The sequence below is a fragment of the Artemia franciscana genome, chromosome 8, assembly GCF_032884065.1.
Source record: "Artemia franciscana chromosome 8, ASM3288406v1, whole genome shotgun sequence".
Lineage (NCBI taxonomy): Eukaryota > Metazoa > Arthropoda > Branchiopoda > Anostraca > Artemiidae > Artemia > Artemia franciscana.
In genome coordinates, this window is record NC_088870.1 from 40,785,841 (window position 1) to 40,805,488 (window position 19,648).

General features: G+C 34.9%; 1 protein-coding gene across 5 annotated transcripts in view; it reads right to left on the minus strand.

The window, feature by feature from the left end:
• The window catches only part of LOC136030431 (protein Aster-B-like), a 169,362-nt gene that overhangs the window by 106,156 nt on the left and 43,558 nt on the right, over positions 1–19,648 (minus strand). The window contains exons 1-2 of one of the 5 annotated variants that reach the window (XM_065709411.1): positions 17,991–18,014; positions 11,656–11,731 (exon numbers count right to left, since the gene is read on the minus strand). The exons of 1 other annotated variant lie outside the window; for it this stretch is intronic. In XM_065709411.1, coding sequence (XP_065565483.1) covers positions 11,656–11,729 — 74 coding nt within the window. In that variant the 5' untranslated portion in view covers positions 11,730–11,731; positions 17,991–18,014. Of the gene's footprint in view, positions 1–3,423; positions 3,512–11,655; positions 11,915–17,990; positions 18,015–19,648 lie in introns of those variants that run through there. 3 more of the 5 variants (XM_065709410.1, XM_065709409.1, XM_065709413.1) reach the window with 3 other exon arrangements.

Sequence of the window (19,648 nt, forward strand, 5' to 3'; positions counted from 1 at the left end):
TGTCTTAAAAACTAGTTGAAAAAAAAAACTACCGGGGCTCCATCGTAAAAAACTGAAATAATGATTGGCAGTTGTGTTAATTTCAGACACACAGGAAAGACTGTCTCAGAATTTGTAAAACAGTTATTTGTTCCCTAGAAAAGCAGGACGTCCACGAGTTTGGTGGGAGGAGGAGGTGATGAAAGATTTAAAGAAACTGGATATTCTTGGGAGAATGTAAATGGGGATGCTTTAAATAAATTGGGACGAAGGAGGTGCGTGCGTATCTGTGATGACCTCAGACAGATTTGTGAGTGCTGCAGTGAGTTGTTAGTAGTAGTAATAATCCTTACGTCATTATTGCAAAAGGGAATTGTTGGAGGGTAAACGGGTCCAGTTTGGCCCTTAATCAAATAGATTTAAAATAGTTGCATCATTCCATTCCAAAGAGAGTGCCCCCTTGTATGAGAAAAGTTATGATGTGGGCATTGGGCTAGAGCTTCAGTATGGGCAACTGGACAATTTACTCCTTTAGTCACAAGTATTGGAAACCATTGTTTGCTGGCTGCTCAAACAAGCTACAAAATGTTTATCTTCCTGGTAAAAAAATGACAGAGGGGCGTTACAGGATTAAAATGATGTGGCAGGAGGAGGTGATAAAAGAGTTAACAAAATTGGAAATTCTTGGGAGGATGTAAATAGGAAGGCTTTAAATAGAATGGGACGAAGGATGTGCGTGCGTAGCTGTGATGACCCCAGTTGGCTTGTGAGTGCTGCAGTGAGTTGTTAGTAGTAGTAGTAATCCTTGCGTCATTATTACAAAAGGGAATTGTTAGAGGGTGAACGGGTCCAGTTTGGCCCTTAATCAGTTGCAAAATTCCACTCCAAAAAGAGTGCAGCATATTCCCCTTTGCATGAAAAAGATTATGGATGTGGGAGTGGGGCTAGGGCTTCAGTAGGGGCAACTAGACCACTTTACGTCTCTTATCACACGTGTTCGAAACCTTTGATTGCTGGCAGTTCAAAGAAGCTGCAAAATGTTTATCTTCCTTGTAAAAAGCTGACAAGAGGGGCTTGCAGGATCGTGGGCTCTGTTAAAACCTTGGGAGTAGAATAGGGTTAAACATAGTCCCTATCTTCCACGCCACGTCAAAACATGTCTCGTTTTTACACCGTGTTAGGACCAAGCTCGTTTTACAAAGAGACATTATCCCACTTCTTTCTTATTTATGCACACCAACACCAGCAGCACACCAACAACAGTTGTCAGAACCTCAAAATTCTAAAAAGGATGTTTCAAGAACAAATTTGTGAATGAAAAACCGATGTTACATTCTTTGATCACCCCATCAAGGATTATTGCTCAGCGTAAAAGAGAAAAAAATCTATTCGTCTTGGTTGAAAAATCCGTTTTCCTGCCACATGCCAACTTTCGAATACCACGTCTAAGAATGGGACCGAAGGGCAAGGTCCAATTTCTTTAGCATTGAGAGAACTACTGCATTTCCAGAGGTATATGTGACATTCCTTTCTCTCAGCTTATATCAAATAAGAAAATACAATTAAGAAAATATATCACAAACCCAACCGAATTTTGAAGAGAAATGGCTAATAACAGTAGAGGGCAGTACTCAGAAACGTCAAAAAGACGTTTTCAGGGGGATTTTTTTAGTTTTTTTGGGGGGGGGGGAGAAGTTAAAGGGGGGTTACGTGAGAGGATCTTTCCATGGAGGAATTTGTCATGGGGGAAAAGAATTTCAATGAAGGGGGCGCAGGACTTTCTAGCATTATTTAAAAAAAAAAACAATGAAAAAATAAACATGATAAGTTCTTTCAAATGAAAGTAAGGTGCAGCATTAAAACTTAAAACAAACAGAAATTGTTACGCATATGAGGGGTTCACCTCCTCGTAATACCTCACTCTTTACGCTAAAGTATTTTTAGTAATTTCAACTATTTATTCTACGGCCTTTGTGATTCAGGGGTCGAATTGGGACAAAATTCAAGTTTTAATGTAAAGAGCGAGGTATTGACGAGGGGGTGAACCCCCACCATATACGTAATAGTAACATACGATAATAGAAGTTCATTACGTAAGTTAATTCGTAAACTACGTATATTTTTTACTATTGATAACGTTCGTAAAAAAATTAAAAGTTCTAGTTGCCTGTTTAAGCAATCAAAAAATTGGAGGGCAACTAGGCCTTTTCCCCCGCTCCTTTTCTCTCAAAATCTTCCGATTAAAACTATGAGAAAGCCATTTAGCCAAAAAAAAATTAATATGCAAATTTCGTTTTCATTATTTATGTGCGGAGAGCCAAAATCAAAACTGGCATTAATTCAAAAACGTTAGAAATTAAATAAAAAACAAGTTTTTGAACTGAAAGTAAGGAGTGATATTAAAACTTAAAACGAACAGAAATTACTCCGTATATGAAAGGGGCTTTTACTCCTTAACCCCCCGCTCTTTACGCTAAGGTTTTGTACTGCTTTAAAAAGTAGAGTTAAGAGAAAGAGTCAAACTTTAGCGTAAAGAGCGGGGGGTTAAGGAGGAAAAGCCCCTTTCATATACGAACTAATTTATGTTCGTTTTAAGCTTTAATGTCGCTCCTTACTTTCAGTTAAAAAACTAATTTTTTTTTTATTTAATACGAAACAGAAACGAATCAAAATTTCAGTCGGATGAAAAGTATGTTTTTTCATCGGTAAGAGAAAATCTGGCTGCTGAAGCGAAGTTCAATCCCTTCCAGAACCCAGGTTAACTCTTATTTTTACAGAAGCTGAATATTCTCTTGTAAAATTTCACACCAAACCAGATGACGCATCGATACTTTTTCTACCTCAAACATACTATTGCAATTTAAGTTCAAAATTCCGTATTAAAATTCAACAAGAGTCCCAATTTCCACTTCCAGATTTCTTGTACTTTTTAGTTTGATTAGGTTCTAACGGATTCATTTTGACAAGCCATCTAGGAAATGAAGTCTTCGTATCCCAGTATGCAGGGGTGTTAAAGACCTTTTCTCTCGCCCTGTTTCCCCGGCAAAAATATACTGGGAAATAATTTGTAAGTGTATTCTTTTGAAACCAATTTTTTAATTTCCCCTATGAACCTTTTAGACCCAACAAGAACATGTTTAGAGAAGGAACCGAGCAAAATAAACTGAAAACGTAAAATAAACAAAAATAAACTGAAAATGTAAAATAAACAAGCAGTTTCAAATAGGTATTCAAATACAGGCATTTCAAGTATTTTAACTGTAGGGGAAACTGTCAAGCTTATAGATTTAATGGGACCGAAAGTCCCCTTCTATTTGTATGTGCCTGAAACCTCTAAATTAATTGGACCTCCAAAAAATCTTCTGCATTTCAGGCATACACACACGAGCAAAAAATAAAATAAAAAAAGCATCTTTTTAATACAAAATGATGAAAACTAAAAACCTTGGTCTGTCGATTTTCTTGGCCATTAAATCCAAATGTTTACACAACTAACTAAGCAAATGCGTACGTCAGAGAAAAAACTAAGACAAAATATTACAGATTCTTGTAGAACGTGTATGCTGTGAACATGTCTAAGCAACAAGAGCAGAAATTATTAACCTGTGCAAGAGTCAGGACATACGCAAATGAAGTTATTTATAATTAAGACGTGGTTTATAGGTAAAAAAAAAAATGTTTAATTGATACACCTGTCTGAACATAAGCGTATAGATTCACTTTCTATCATCCGAACTACAAACTGCTTTCTTGAGACAAACTTGACCTAAAACTTAAAAAGAATGATATTACATTTTAAATCGAGCGCAGTGGTCAGGGCCATTTCCAGAATATTTTTAGGGGGGAGAGTGGGGAGTTACGCAAAAACTTCTAAAAAACACATCCAAAAATTTTATATGCATTTTTATACGTTTTTATGAATCGGGCAAATATTTCAGAGAAGGATGCAACCCCGACCTCCCCCCTAATCCCTTCTCCTGAATACACCCTTGGATGTGCCATAAGTAAACACCAAAGAAGTTAATTCAAAAATACTTCTATTAAAAATATACATGGCGAACCTTGTAATTTGGGTCATTGTTTCGAGAAGCCTTTAATTAAACTTTACAGTTTAGACAAGTTTTATAAATCACTCGTGCAGGGTCAATAAAGTTCATCAAGTTGTTCATAGACGCAAAAAAAAAAACTGTTCTAACTTCAACAAAGTACTTTATGGCGGTAGGGAAACTATTTTTAAGCTAAACTTTATTTAACTTTTTCTGTAAAGTCAACTAAGTTGATAAAATTCAAAAGATAATTGACGCTACATTTCACAAGGGAAATACTTGACATTTTGAAGTTAAGTAATCGCTCTCTAGCCTATTGTCAAAGATGGGTCAACTGCATTAACAATATAATCAGGAGGAAGGCATAATGTTTCCATAAGAACTACTTGCATGAACAAATTCAAATTGTTTGATACAAAAAATTCCATTAACTGAATGAGCTGAAATTTTCGTCAGAGCGGTCTAATCCCTCATGTTCAATTTCCGTGCGCGTTCAGCCATTCATTTATTCTTGGACATGATCATCATCAGGCCCGTATGCAAATTTTTTTCGGAAGGGAGAGGGTAATAATAGAAAAATTAATTGTATTTTTGGGCGGAGTGGGGGCAAGGCCCGGGTCTTCCCACCCTCTAAAAATGTCCCTAAGTATTATCAAGCCAAACTGTCTTATCCGCAAACTCTCTTTTTTTCTGCTCTTTATCAAAAATTTTTTCTTGCAAATGAAAAGCCCTCTGTATTCTCACAAATAATACAGATTAGAATTCCAAGCCATGGGAATGTTATAAATTCCCTAATTTTTAGTTTTTCCTTCATTTCTTTACGTCTACATTTTAAAGGAAAATAACATTATAGTAAAATAATTAGTAAAAATAGTATCTCAAGGAAGTTGAGATATTTTTCTTCATTTAGCCCCAAAGCTCAAAACACAAATTTTGGCCTAACAAAAGTACTCTTTCTCTCTTCAACCCAAGTTTTATTCCACTCCTGACTTTAAAAATGGTCCTACCAAAAAAGTGTTCAAACACAAGTTCTATCTAAATCTCTTAAACATTTTAATAAATTTAAATGGGTGGCGTATCCCTTTTATTAAGGGAATAATAGCAGATTTTCTGCTTTTGAAAAAGCACTTCATATATTTACTTCCATATTCCGATATTTGTCATTAATGAACTTGGTAAAGATTTCCTTCCTTTAAATTTTTAGGGATTTTAGATAAATTCACAAAAAAAACACTACTATCGTGTATATAAAAAGTTGGAATCTATTTATGCAATATATTGTATATGCAAGCTTTGGAATTTAAGATGGCTTTTAGATGCAGGAACAAACGATGAAAAGATTCCATGAATTTTTTTTTTTGAAGTTTCACCATATTTATATAACTCAATAGGTATTATTTCTTTAAGTTATATCTAAAAATAAACACTTAAACCGATACTTCTGTGGAATAAGATGTCTTGTAACTATGTTTTATATAGATAGAAAGCATGGTATTACACTTTTTTTTACTTACTAGTAGATTTTTGGCGGTGTTATTGTGATATAAAAATATATAAAAAATTATTACTGCACAATTCTATTTATTTAGTCTATAGTTTTTATTTTATCGGTGGTATTACAACGGGCCTTACTCTCCCAAGGGGGACCACTAGGACCTACCTGCCTCATTTTGATTACACTGTGCCATAACTATTTTTTGATATATTTTACATTGCATAAAATATTGATGTTGGTAACATTTTCAAAAATGGAAAAAACATGGCAAATTGGATCAAAATTGGCTTTTCTCCCCCCATCTAGCGTCCCATCATTCGCAAAAATTTACAACGCCTATTACAACACTTGGATTTAACTTCCTCGTGCGTTACGTCGATAGCAAACCTTACCTTAACACAACTATTTTGAAAGAAACCATCTAGCGTCCCATCATTCACAAAAAGTTGAAACACCTATTACAACACTTGGATTTAACTTCCTCTTACGTTACAGCGGGGGGGGAGGGGATGTCCCACTTTTCCCTCCTAACACGATCGCCCTTTCCAAATCAAGGATCTGGATCCGTGCCGGCTGTGGTGGCCACGTCATCCCAAGAGGCATAGTTGTCTAATCTTTTAACTAAGCTGAATCAAATGGCTATCTCAGAATTTTGACCAAATATCTCAGGGGAAAATAGAGGCGTGCGAGTTATCGCCTTCCAATCTTCTTCATCACTCAAAAAGGAAACTAGAACTTTCAGTTTACTTTCGAATGAGCCATTCTACGGATCTCCTATGACCAATGGATTGGATTGGTTCAATACGATCCCCACCATAAGAATGGGAATAACAAATAAACACGCATCCGCAATCTTTCTTATAACAAAAATACAAAATTCAACGTTTTTGAAGGTTAGAGCTTGAAATATGTACAGGAGGTTCTCTGATACGCTGAATCTGATGATGCGATTTTCATCAAGATTCCTGGAATTTTGGGGAGTTCCCCCTCTTTTTTCGAAATCTGGCTAAATTTTCTGATGCTCGGCACTTTTGATGGGTAACGTTATTCTTAATTAATTTTATGTATTAGGAATCAGCATAAGAACAAATTCTTTTGATGAATCTATTGTTATCAATTATTTTTATTTCGGTTACTATTGGGCCGAGTCGCTCCTTGCTTACAGTTCGTTACCACGAACCGTTTGATATCCTGAGCTCTTTGGTTAAAGAATAGAATAAAACAGAAAAAGACTATCAGCTTTGCTTTCTTGCAATCAATAATATACGCTTTGAGAGAATAGAACTATTATTTTTTTTTTTAATTCGCTGAGAAATTTTCAAATGGAAAATATGTGCGAGCGAGGTTGAGCTGAGCAAGATTTTACAGAAATGGAACATAGATGCATGAAAAATAAGGTCAAAATTTAAAACAAAATTACTGAAAAATTAATCAAGAAAATTATTTTAGATTTCACATATCTCTGAGAGATGCATTCAATATTCTTAAAGAAATGTTTTAAAATCCAATAAACAAAAATACTCGCGCAACCAGTCTTTGTTCTGAGCAAAAAGATTTATTTTGCCTGATACTTCGACAAAACCAATAAGCAGTTTTCTCTGAAGATTCAAATAGAATACAAATTCCTCAGCCAAAACCTTACACAAGCAACAAAAGAGAACGCTTTCGCACGTAACAAAAAGGTTTTAGAAAAATCATAAATGTAAAACAGCTTATATTTTTCCAACAAATCCATTCTGCAATTAAAATTGACGTTATTTCTCCAAAATTTAAACAAAATGTCCAATAACGTATATTTATAATAATCAAATATTTTATACTAGCTAATAAATTACAAGTAATATATATATATATATATATATATATATATATATATATATATATATATATATATATATATATATATATATATTTAGTAGGCATATCCTGGTCGTGTCCAGGGGGAGGTAGGAGGTTTGAACCCCACCCGGAAATCCTTGTTCGACTCGTAAAAACGTAACAAAAATGCATATAAACAAATTTTTGATGTTTTCTTAAATCTCCCCCCCCCCCAAAAAAAAAAATCTTTGGTTTTCACTGTCTTAATTAAAATGCATGATTTTTAATACGTGTTTTCATATTATTTTAGTTATGAGTGAAAATACAGTGAGGCCTAAGAAATTCTTTCCAAGGTATGACATGACGTAAAAAACAAAATATATAACAAAGAAATGAAGTTTCTTTCGTGGGCTCGGAATAGGAATTGTATTTTGTTCAAATTCACTGCATACGTTTCTTTCGTGTTTTAATGCATGTGGTAACGTTTTTTAATAACGTTACCACATATATGTTCGTTATATAATTCCCAAATAATACTTCTAATTTCACGCAAAACATAGATGGCGTTGCTAAAAAAAAATATTCTGGCTTTTCCGTCTTCTATAATTACTCACTTTGAATGGTGAAAATACAACCCAACGAACGTAACTTACTTTCAAAGGCAGTTTATAGGAAAACCCTCACTTTCCCGAGCCAGGTGGACAGAACAGAGATAGAAAAAACTTTACAAAAGACTTGCGGGACCCCACAAGGCACGAAATTAGCTGGAATAATTCCCTGGCTGTAATTAACTCGCTGCTTAGTTATCATGACGACCGTTACAAGTTTGTAGATGATCTGTGATCGCTTACCTAACCGAAAACACTATCATAACAAAGCAGTTAAAATTAAGGACAATCTATTAAATTATTGAAATCTATTAATTATTGAAAGGACAATCTTTGGCAACATGTCATCCTTCATCCACAGATTGTGCCCAAACCATCTCAACCTTTCCTTGATTACAGCCCGAGAAAGTGGGACTGAACCACACTTTTCGTACAGCTTACTGATTGAAATACGGTCAGTCAGCCGGATACCCAAACAATGCATAGCAAATTTCTCTCGAAAACATCTAGCACTTCTTCCTACATTTTCGTAGCGCCCAGGCTTCAGAGCGCTTACGCACTGCAAAATCTTTTCTAATTATCAAACTTTTTCGGAAATATCTATTAAAAGATATTCTATCTGATTAATTATTATCATAATTTTTTACTGTCAGGAATGACTTTGTAGGTTTCTTCTTAGAATTTTTTTTTTGTGTGTGTGTAGCGTTTGAGCATTACTGTTATTGTGTATTACTTGCAATTCTCGACTTGTGTCTTTTCTCGTTTCATTTATTTACATAAAGCGTTTGACCCTGTAAATCGCTTGAATCTATTCTGAACATTGTGTCCCTATAAATGTCCCTGTAAATCACTTGAATCATATTCAAAAGAATCTTGTCTTTTTTCTACTTATTAGGGAAAGGCTCCTTTTGCAATCCCCAAAATATCATTTTACGATTCGTTAGAATCTTTTAGAAGGGTCGGCAGTTTTCTTCAGCAAACGACTAGGTTGGAGGATGAGCGTGGGTAGCTGTGTTAGCCTCAGGTGGTTTTGTGCAGCAGTGAGATTTTAGTAAGTAGTAGAAGCAGTAGTAGTAATATTAGTAGTAGGGGTAGTATTAGTAAATGGTGTTTGCCTGGTAGGTGTAGTGCCTATTCTTCATTTTTTTCAGTTTAATGTAATGATCTTTTTTCAGTTTATAATGTAACGTAATATGAAATATACATTATCAGTATAATGTAATAATAACATAATTAATGTAATGATCTGGATAAGTGTGTTAGCATTAGAAGACATAACTGACATATTTGACCTAGATACATTAGCAATTTAAGTTATGCTGGAAGACTTTACTGTGTTAGCAACTTGTAGTACTCAACTTAATATGTTACTGAAGATTTTATAGACTTATTAAGTTGATCATAATATACTATATAATTTCACAAAAGACTAAATGTGTAGGCTTTCGCCCCCGGCCTTCCTAATCCTACCCTTTATATTGTGTGATAATGATCTCCCACTTGTGAGGTAATCCCATTACCTTGGCTTTATTTCTAATGAGTGTTTTCGTGGTAATGCTCATTTTCGCCATGCTTTGAATTCAGCAAAAGCAATGTGCTGCTTCTTCAGTTTAGTCATTGATCGTTATTCGGCCAACAGCTTTGGATTGCCTCTTGTTTTCGATCTTGCGTGTCATGGCCTACGTCACCTTGTTGAAATATATTACAACTCTGTACATTTCCTGCATAGACTCAGTCGTTTTGTCATGTTTTGCTAAGGATTGATTATATCATTTAACTTCTCGGGATTCTCTGCGTGAGCAATTCTCTACGTCAGGCAATGAGTCAGCAATGGTCGCCGCATTATGTACTCCAATTTTACAGCAGCTGATCTCACTTTGGAAGATATTCTACAAGTCCTTTGTATATATTCTTCATGGGAATCATTGACCAAACAAGTGTATAACTTTGAATTCAGCAGCATTTCTTTTGCAGTTGGAAGAAGGAGAAGATTGTGCTACCTTCATTAAAAATTCAACTTACATTGAGGCAATATTAAGCAGAAAAGTTTACACGCCAAAACTTAGAATGAACCCTGTTGTCGAATCATCTCAGCCTATGAGCTGGGAAGTATTTGTGACCCAAAAGTTTGTTCTTTTTTCTGCATAAATATTTTTTTTTTAATTGTAATACTTTAGTTGATTTGCTGATGACGGGTCACTTTATGAGTGATCGAAATGTCCAGACTTTATATCTGTTTCACGGTCTAATAAAAGGACTTATTCCTATTTGGACTTTTATTTTTACGAGTCCTTTGAACATGACTAAGCTATTTGGGTGAGTTTTTTTTTTCTCTTTCTTTTCTTTTTTCATTATATAGTTTATTCTGGCTGGATTAAAATATTATTTTGTTGCACAGTAATGTATTAGTTTCGCTCAACTAAGCAGCCTACGGGAGAGCAAAAGGATCATAATAGTCAACGCTTTGGGTATTAAATAAGACATATATGAGCAAACTTAGGCTCTCCCGTTCCATAATACGTTACCAGAAAAATAGCGGTTAAGGTAACTTTGAAACTTTTATTCACGGAAGAAACCAAAACACACTATTCTAATCAGGCAGCACTCCAGAAGTGTTTCAACGTATACGACGAACACATTTTAAGACCTAAAATCACTAGAGGCAGGGGGGACACTGCGTGTAAATAATGCCTTTGAGATTAAATTTAACAAGAATATAAAACCTAATCACTTCACGGACTTCAGCAATTGATTCGGCACCGATAATAGCCATAGGCCGTCAGTTCTAAAACCTATTGAACAATGGGAATCCGTTAAGAAATGAGAAGGTCCAGCTATGCACGACAAGGAATCATAGCTCCAAAACGAAGATGAGGATGGTATAATTGACGCTTTAATAAGGCATTGATTACAAAAAGGTATGGAGACAAGCTTTAAAGAAAGCTTTACAAACGAAGTGGATTGAGCACACTCACAAAACGCATAAAAGAATTAGGAGTTCCATACAAGGAGCTTCTTATACAAATGCTTGGAATATACACTTCAGACGCAAATAGGCAAAATGCCTAGAGTAATTTTACAATAATAAACATTACAAGAAGGAAAGAGACCAGTGATACGCCCTGAAATTGGTTAGGATGATATTTTAACATGACCTTAAGCATTCGGAAGTTTCGTGGGGGGTAGCCAAGGCAGAAGTTTCAAGAATGGTAGAAGGGAGCAAGCTAGATGGGTTGCAGAAGTTCTAAGGATGTGAATAAATTAAGTATCTAGAATAATTTTCCAAATACAAATTATAAAGGAGGATAGAAATGAAATAGACGTCCCAAGACTGGTTTGGGTGAGATTACAGCAATGACTTTGGATACTAAGCTATTCCGTGGGAGTTTGTCAAACGAGAAGCTTTAAATCGAGTAGAATGGAAAACCGGATTGTGTGCACCTGTATGTTGGCCTTAGGTGTTTTAATACTGCGACTGATTCTTAGTAGTAGTACATAAGCAAAAAAAGATTATCAAAATATTTACAACATGTATCCGCTTTAACCGAAGCGTTTTTTTTTCCGCGGCAAGATTTAAGGACTTTAAGCATGCAATGACTATGAAAATGCTGGGATGGTGGAAAACCAAAAGTTAGCGCAAAAATAGCAGGATTAATGCCACAAAGGCATAAGGCTAAGCACCACTCCACACCTTCAGATTGATCCCTACCTTGTGATGCTAAAAAACTTTTTTGAGATCTTTGTCCTTGACTTTTTCCTCCTCCTGTCTCCACCTCCATTCATATCTGTCGAAAAAGATTCACCAGAGAGAAGAGTCATTTTGAAAAGAAAAATAAATGCAAAACACACAGCTGCTTAACCAATCGACGAATTACAAAAACTTTCTACTCAATCCCCAGCAACATTTCTTAAGCTCGGTCACAGAAGACTAAAGCGTCTAATCCAAATTTTACCGCTTTTAAAATCAAGTTTCTTATCATTCTTTTTTTTTTGTTTATCACAGAGGAGAAAAAAGCATCTGTAACATGACGAGTTGACAAAGTTTTTTTTTTTTTTTAGTTAATCTGGTAAAACAAATGAAAAAAAGGCAGATTTGTTGCTCTTTGCTACGTTTCCTCTTGCTTTCTTAATTTATTCATAGTGCTTCTAGCAGTATGTTTCTTTAAGCCCAGTTAACAGGGCTTAAAGAATAATGCAGTTAATCAGACATATTAAAAAATATGCCTGACTTTCCCTGATCGTTGGCGACCACAGAAAGGTCTTGAGTCGGAAATCCTACCGTTGTCGTTTCAACGTGGCTACGAACTGCCTGTTTAATTAAAAATAATAAGACGTGGCTAAAGTTGCAAGAGGATGAGCGAAAAAATTACTAAAAGCAATGTAGTAGGGTAATGCCCGGTTTGGAATAACGTCAACTATTCCCTCTTTTCTCAGATCTTTGAAGGAAGGGTGTTCCCCAGATTATTCTTAAGGAGATGTTTCTCCCTATTCATCAATATTCACAGGTTTTAATCTAACCCAATTCCTTTCCTTTTTTTTCTGAACAATACGGCTGTTTTCATGTCCTACATGTTCCGTTTTTTCTTTCTTCTACAATGTCAGCGTAAAACAGCTTACTAAAAATAGCAAGCAGACTAATTACCTAGATCAGCAGCTCAAACACAGCCTTGTCTGGTTCCCTTTACAGTAAGAAAAAAAAAAGCATCAATACAACTCAAACCGGAAAGAAAACCTGGAATCACTGCAACTAGGTAGGTCAGCCGCAACAGAAACGACCATTTAGATGGCTAATCTATACCTATTGTTAACTGAACACTAAGCCTGTCCAAAAGAAGGAATTATCCTCAAGTAAAGGGTAAACCAGTGTCTATAGTGGCCAAAAATCTAAATCACAGTGGCCTATCGTACAAAATATTAGAAACCATATATTAATTAGATGAGAAAAACTTTTCTTGTCGTTTTAAGAACTTAAAACGAAAGAAAAAGTAATTTCTTCGCAGATCTAAGAACTCGCGTTTTATTGAAAATACAAAAACCTATAAAAAAACAGGACATTCTCTTAGGATCCGAACATTCCATGATTAGCCATATTTTACCCTTAAATTTACGATTCTCTCAATAGTCTTTACCGACCATGATATCGACAGCTTTTAGTATACAAATATAATTCTCTAAAAAAAAAAAAAAAAAAAAAAAAAAAAAAAAAAAAAAAAAAAAAAAAAATCAAGCATCCTCAGTTTTCAGAAAAAGTACTAGTTATTATAGTTCTGCAAATATTGGAAAGTACCACGAGTTAGATTATTTAAGCTAATTTGGTACATATATCTATGTAATCTGTGAAGCAATAGTTTTGGCTCGTTTTAAGGTTTGACCTTGCTTTTTATTTCCGTCAGAAAAGCTTTATTTTTAAACCACTTACAGCTCGTCATCATTTTAACACACACAATTAACCTAACAAAAATATTTTTGTTAAGAAGTCAATTTGATTTTTGTTAAAATATAACAGTAGATTGGGGTTTTACTGTCTGCCTTCCTTAAACTTTCCAACGAGATAAGTGCAACTTTCCCATATAACTAGAGAGTCCGAGGGGTATGTTGTCACCGTAATCTTTGAGATATTGCACATAATAGATTCAATTATTTTCATGAAAAATGGGAATAGAAAAGATATTCTTTTCACAAGACAATTTTTTTTAAACGAGTTTTTAGTTTTCGCTTGCTAAGAAAGCTTGGAGGGAGAGCATACAAGAGGGGGGGGATTGTAAACCTCTGGTTAAGGATTATCGACCACGGATTTTAAAATGGTGTCCTTATAATACTTCCAAATCTTTCCACTCCAGAAGATGCCATATAACGCCTAGGCAGCTAAAGAGGCAGTAGCTCTTCAATGGACCATTAATAATTTCTCTGTGATCTTACGGTAACGTGCTAGTCCTGACAGAAAAAAAAAATAGCAATAGATGACATACACACAAACCATGTAAAAGAGTTTCCTCCCTTTTTCCAGATGGATGGCTCAAAACCTCTGGTCGAGTGTTTTAACCATGACAAATCGAATCGATATCTTAAAATTTGCATTCCCAGCCATTTTGACTCTCTTTGGGCATAGAATTTATGTTTTTTTGCACATAATGGTAGAAAACGTCATTTTGCAGCGACACGGTTTGCACTGCACCTTTTTGTCGCGGTTGCAGCATCGGGAGCAATATAGTAAAGAACACACTCTAGTAACCAAAAATTTGAAAAGAAAACCGTCGAGTGGGGAAGTCAAATCGCCTTTCGAAGCTGATTCAGCAATGGTAACTGTCATTTCCGCTAATCTTAATGGTAAAAGTTTATAGTGAATACAAATTCATCGACATTTCGAAAAATAGCCTGAAATTGAAACCATTAGAATTCACATGGCCAAAAATACCATAGAGAGAGAATACCAAGGAGAGTTTTAGTCCCCCATCTTGAGAAAGAAGGAAAATCACTTTTTTGCATTAGAAGTAGTGTGTCCTTTTCTTTCTTTTTTTTCTTCGCCACTAGTGGGGCACTGAATGTCAAAAGAAATGTTTCAGGGCGAATTGAAAGTTAATATTTATATATATGTGTTCTTAATAAGTAACAAAAGTTAATATTAAAACAAAATGCATTTTTCGACAAAAACTGTATCTTCAAGTGCAAGAAGTGGAACTCTTTTGTTACTTAAAAAGGTAATCATCTGCTGAAAATTAAAAAAAAAACCTTAGCAATAACTGCAGCATTCATGTCATTATCAGCAGACGGGTTATGAATGACAAGGAGCTCAGTACGGCATACACGTCATACTTTAGAGCCGTTTTCATGATCGAGGGCTTAAAACCTGTTCAGTGTTTCAGGCCATGAACAATGGATTGACTCTCCTAGAATTTCTAATCCCCAGCATTTTGACCTTTTAGCACAAATTGACGGCCTATGGCACGCAATGGCAGAAAACGAAACTTTGACATACATTGCCAAATGAGGGACTGGAAATCTTCTGTTTAGGGTTTTAGACCATTGATACTGACTTACTGTCTTAAAATTTCCATTCTCTGGCATTTTGACCCGCTTTGGGCAAAAATTTATGTTTAGTGACAAGAAATGACAGGGAAAACACCACACTGCTGATGCACGATCTCTTTTAGTATTTCCTATATGACAACTTCCTTTCCAATGAGTCATCTCCCAAGATTGTACGACGACTGACTCTAAACGATCAGCCCTGGGACAAAAAAAGAAACATCCGTGCTTCCCATGGAAAAAAGATTTTCTTTGTTTATCAACAAAGGGGGGGGGGGTTGTGATTCTGCTGTGCACGGTTTTTGCCTATGGCAATTCCATTGGCTCTCGAGGGGTTCCAGGCTCTTGTATAAAATTTTCAAAAATTTCTTTTCGCAATGAACTTTTCAAACAGTTCGTGGTAACGAACTGTAGTAAGGAGCGACCCAGCTCAATAGTAATCGAAACTCTAAAAAATGGAATTTTGATACCAATAGTTACATCAAAACAATCGCATTTTAATGCTGATTTTAAATATATAAGTTTTTTACTGTTTTAAAAAGTAGAGTTAAGAGAAAGAGTCAAACTTTAGCGTAAAGAGCGGGGCGTTGAGGAGGAAAAGCCCCTTTCACATACGGAGTACTTTCTGTTCGTTTTAAGTTTTAATGTCGCTCCTTACTTTCATTTGAAAAAAAACTTGTTTTTTTTTGTTTAATACTATTAAGATTAATCGAAATAATAGTTACTATTCTTGAATCAGCTTCAATTGGTATTTTTTCTCACCGGACAGATTTTTATTCTAAACCTGTTTTTAAACTTCTGGTTACTATGAATTACGGGTGGCTCTTTGTTAGGTTGTGGTCTGTGACGTTAATTCGGAGGAGGGGTATTTCCCCCAACCCAAAATTTTGACTCCTCCTAACATCTTTTTTGGGCACTTTCATTGAAAAATGCCTGTTTTGGTTTTTCAAAAACGCGTCCCCTCCTACACTTTCCTGAATTAGAACCAATGGTAGCAGTTGTAGCTGTAACCACAGGCACTTCTAACGCAAGATTATTGCGTAAACTTCAAGCTCACTCGCCCAAGTCAACCGAAAATACTCCTGATATCATTCAAGATCTAGTTTCAGGCTGCAAGTAACTAACTATTTTGTGATTGGTAGTCATTTAAGCTCACAGTCGATCGATCACTAGATACTCTCCTGAGGAAATTGCTTACTCTATAATTATTCCATATATGATGGGGGAGTGCCCCTTCCTCAGCCCTCGCTCTTTGCGCTAAAAATTGACTTTCTGTTACAATTCTTTAAGAAAGACTGCTTGGGCCGTTGAATTTGAGTCAGAATTATTTTTAATGAACTTTAAGAGTTCAGCGTTAAGAACGAATGTTGAGGAAGGGGCAGCATCCCTCACATACGGAATAATTTATGTTTTTTTTAAGTTTTAATGTTGCTCCTTACTTTCAGTCGAAACAAAAAATATTTTTTTAAAATTCAATTCCGAGCGAAAATCGACCACCCTAGCCGCCTCTTTGAAAGCGACAGAGCGAGAAACCTGACATCCAAGGAAGTCATCAGCATATAAATTAAAATTTAACCAGATATGATGTTCCCCACGCTATCATTTCTGAAAACCAAACTTAATAATAATAATTAATTTGCATAAGAGCCAACAGGGTCCGTGACAAAAAAGCAAAAAAAAAAGAAACAACAATCAACAGAACTTGATATCAAACACATATGATCCGTCACAAGCCTGCAGAAAAAGAATTCTATATTTCAGTTCTAATCTCAGGAATTTCCCCAGCTTTAAATTTTTCCCAGTATACTTTTTTCCCAATATTAAATTTCCCATTCCTATTATTTTTAACAATATTAGGAGTATTACTTCAAAACTACAAATTTCTTATTATTACTTAGTCATGAACGAGTTATTTATTCCCGTAAAATGTGCAAAATTTTGACCTAAGTTTTTTTAAAACTCAGGTGAAATTTTTGGCTAATTTGTGGTATCCTAGATACCAAAAATAGAATTAGAACATTTATAGCTGCTCGTTTAATATACAGTAGCCTACTTTCAAAATCAGACAATATAAGGGCGTTTTAATTGTTGACAGCACTTGACCTTCTTACTAAAACTGTAGGTGTACCCAGGGTTGCCACCTGTAGCGCGAAAGTGCTATTTTAGCACTATTTTATTATGTGTAGCACAGTAGCACATACTCAGGGTTGCTAAAATAGTGCTGAAATGGCACGTAAGCTTTCTATTTAGCACTATTACAGTCAATTTTTTAACCATATCACCGAAAACCGCTTCGTAGCACGCAAACTTGGGCAATTTTAGCACTTTCGGAACTAACGCTGGTGGAAACCCTGGCTGCGATGAGTTGTAGCTGTAGTAATAGTTAAACGATGGCAAAAGGTGATTGAGCAAAATGTACACGCGTGTTGGATTAATCTAATTTTCTTTATATGAAAATAGTATTCTGACATTATTTTTTATAGTATTTTTACATATGAGACTATTTTTATATAAATGTATTTTTATCCTCTTAGTTGTAGACAGAGTTGCTACCTGTCGCACGAAAGTGTTATTTATCACTATTTTACTATGTGTGGCACAATAGCACGCGCTCAGAGTAACTAAAATGGTGCTATTTAGCCCAACTGCGGTAAATTCTTTGACTATAGCACCGACAAACCCCTGTATAGCACGCAAATTTGGGCAATTGTAGCACTTAACGAACTGACCGATGTGGCAATCCTGGAAGTACCTACAATTCTAAACTACAGCACATCATTGGCATAACCAGGGCATTATATGACACCTTAGTGTGGATAGTGGTATGAACGGCTCTGGAGGGAAGGGGGAGTGAGCTAGGAGGATAATTTGCAATGACGTATCAGAACTAAATTATACAGACAATATGAGTATTTTTCAAGGAAGACAATGAGTTTCTTAAGGAGTAACTGCCCACCCTTACACTCCCTAGCTCTAGCTACACCTCCGCTAGAAATCAAAATAGTTTCAAAGACTTACTTCAATAAGAACAGACAAAGCAATATAATACAAATAACTAAATACAAACCAGAGAAGAAGCCAATAAAACAACGTCCATTAATCTAATTTACCAAAGAATTGCACAACCGAGTCGACTCAGAACTAGTTTCAAAGCAGTTTTAGCCACAATAACAAACAATACCAGAATTCTAAAAGAAACTGTCATTTTTCCTCTTAAGAGGATAAAATAGTTTTCCTCTTAATTAGGAATAATTAAGCACAGAAAGGTTAAACAGCGGAAAGATAATGAGCATAAACGGATTTATCAAGTATGATAAATTGTATGTATATATATATATATATATATATATATATATATATATATATATATATATATATATATATATATATATGTATATATATATATATATATATATATATATATATATATATATATATATATATATATATATATATATATATATATATATATATATATATATATATATATATATATATATACGATCGATGATGTATTTAACAATTATATTCAGAACTGCCGACTGGACACATTTTATGCCAAAAGAATATCCAATAGTGTCGGGACATAATTGTATAAAAGGGCGAAAAGGGGACACATTTTAGAAATTTGGGGTTTCGGGAAGAAACCAAGGGAGGAAATTATCACCCTGTTGACTATAAAATAAATTACCCGTGGATATTTGCAATCTTTTTTTTTTTTTTAAAAATTGCAACAAAAAGCCTATCGCAAACAAGAGACACATTTTGTAAATTTATGACACAAAACAGAACATTCAGAACTGGATATACATTTTGATAAGAAAAATGTCACTTTTCACAAAAGTAGTTTTTTTTTTTTATCCAGATATTGCTAGAGATGTCGTAAGTAAATAGTTTTCTCAAAAATAAGGGATTTACACGTTTAAATGAGTTTCTTACTTTCACACTAAGTCATTTTGTATGAGTGCTTCATTTGATTTCTCTTCATTTGTATTATATTTGATATTAACTAGCCGCCTCGAAAGAGGTTTACAAAGCGTCTTTTGGTCAATAAAACAACTAGAAAAAAACTCTAATTTTTGGGATTTCAAGAAGGACACATTTTTGGATGCTCAGGGGACTCATCCATTGGCCAAAAAGTGGACAAAGTTGATTATATCGCACACCTGCTGATTCTGGCAACAGTAATGATAATAAACCATACGATATTTTTGTGCAAAAATATTCTAAATACCCCAGCACAAAACACGGCCCACTTGTACCAAGAAGCCAAAAACACCATTATGACAGCCCACAAAATTTTGGTGAAGTGTTTTACCAATAAACTCCAAATAAAAACAACTACTTTTCCCTGTAAGTGTTTCTGAATGGAATGTAACATAAGCAATCAAAGAGTTTCCCAGACATCAACAAACCCGGAGAAAGACACACCAAAAAAAAACAACAGACACGTACATAAAAACTTAATTATGGGAAAGAAACAAAAACTAGACGAAAAAATCAAAAAAAATACAGGCACGTTATATAGGAAATACGGAGGAAATAGTAAATTCTTTTCAGATTTCAGAAATATCAACGGGGGGAAATTATCAGCCCTTTGACTTTAACATAAAATAAACCGTGGATATTCGTAATTTTTTCTTTTTTTTACAAAAATTGCAACAAAAAGCCTATCG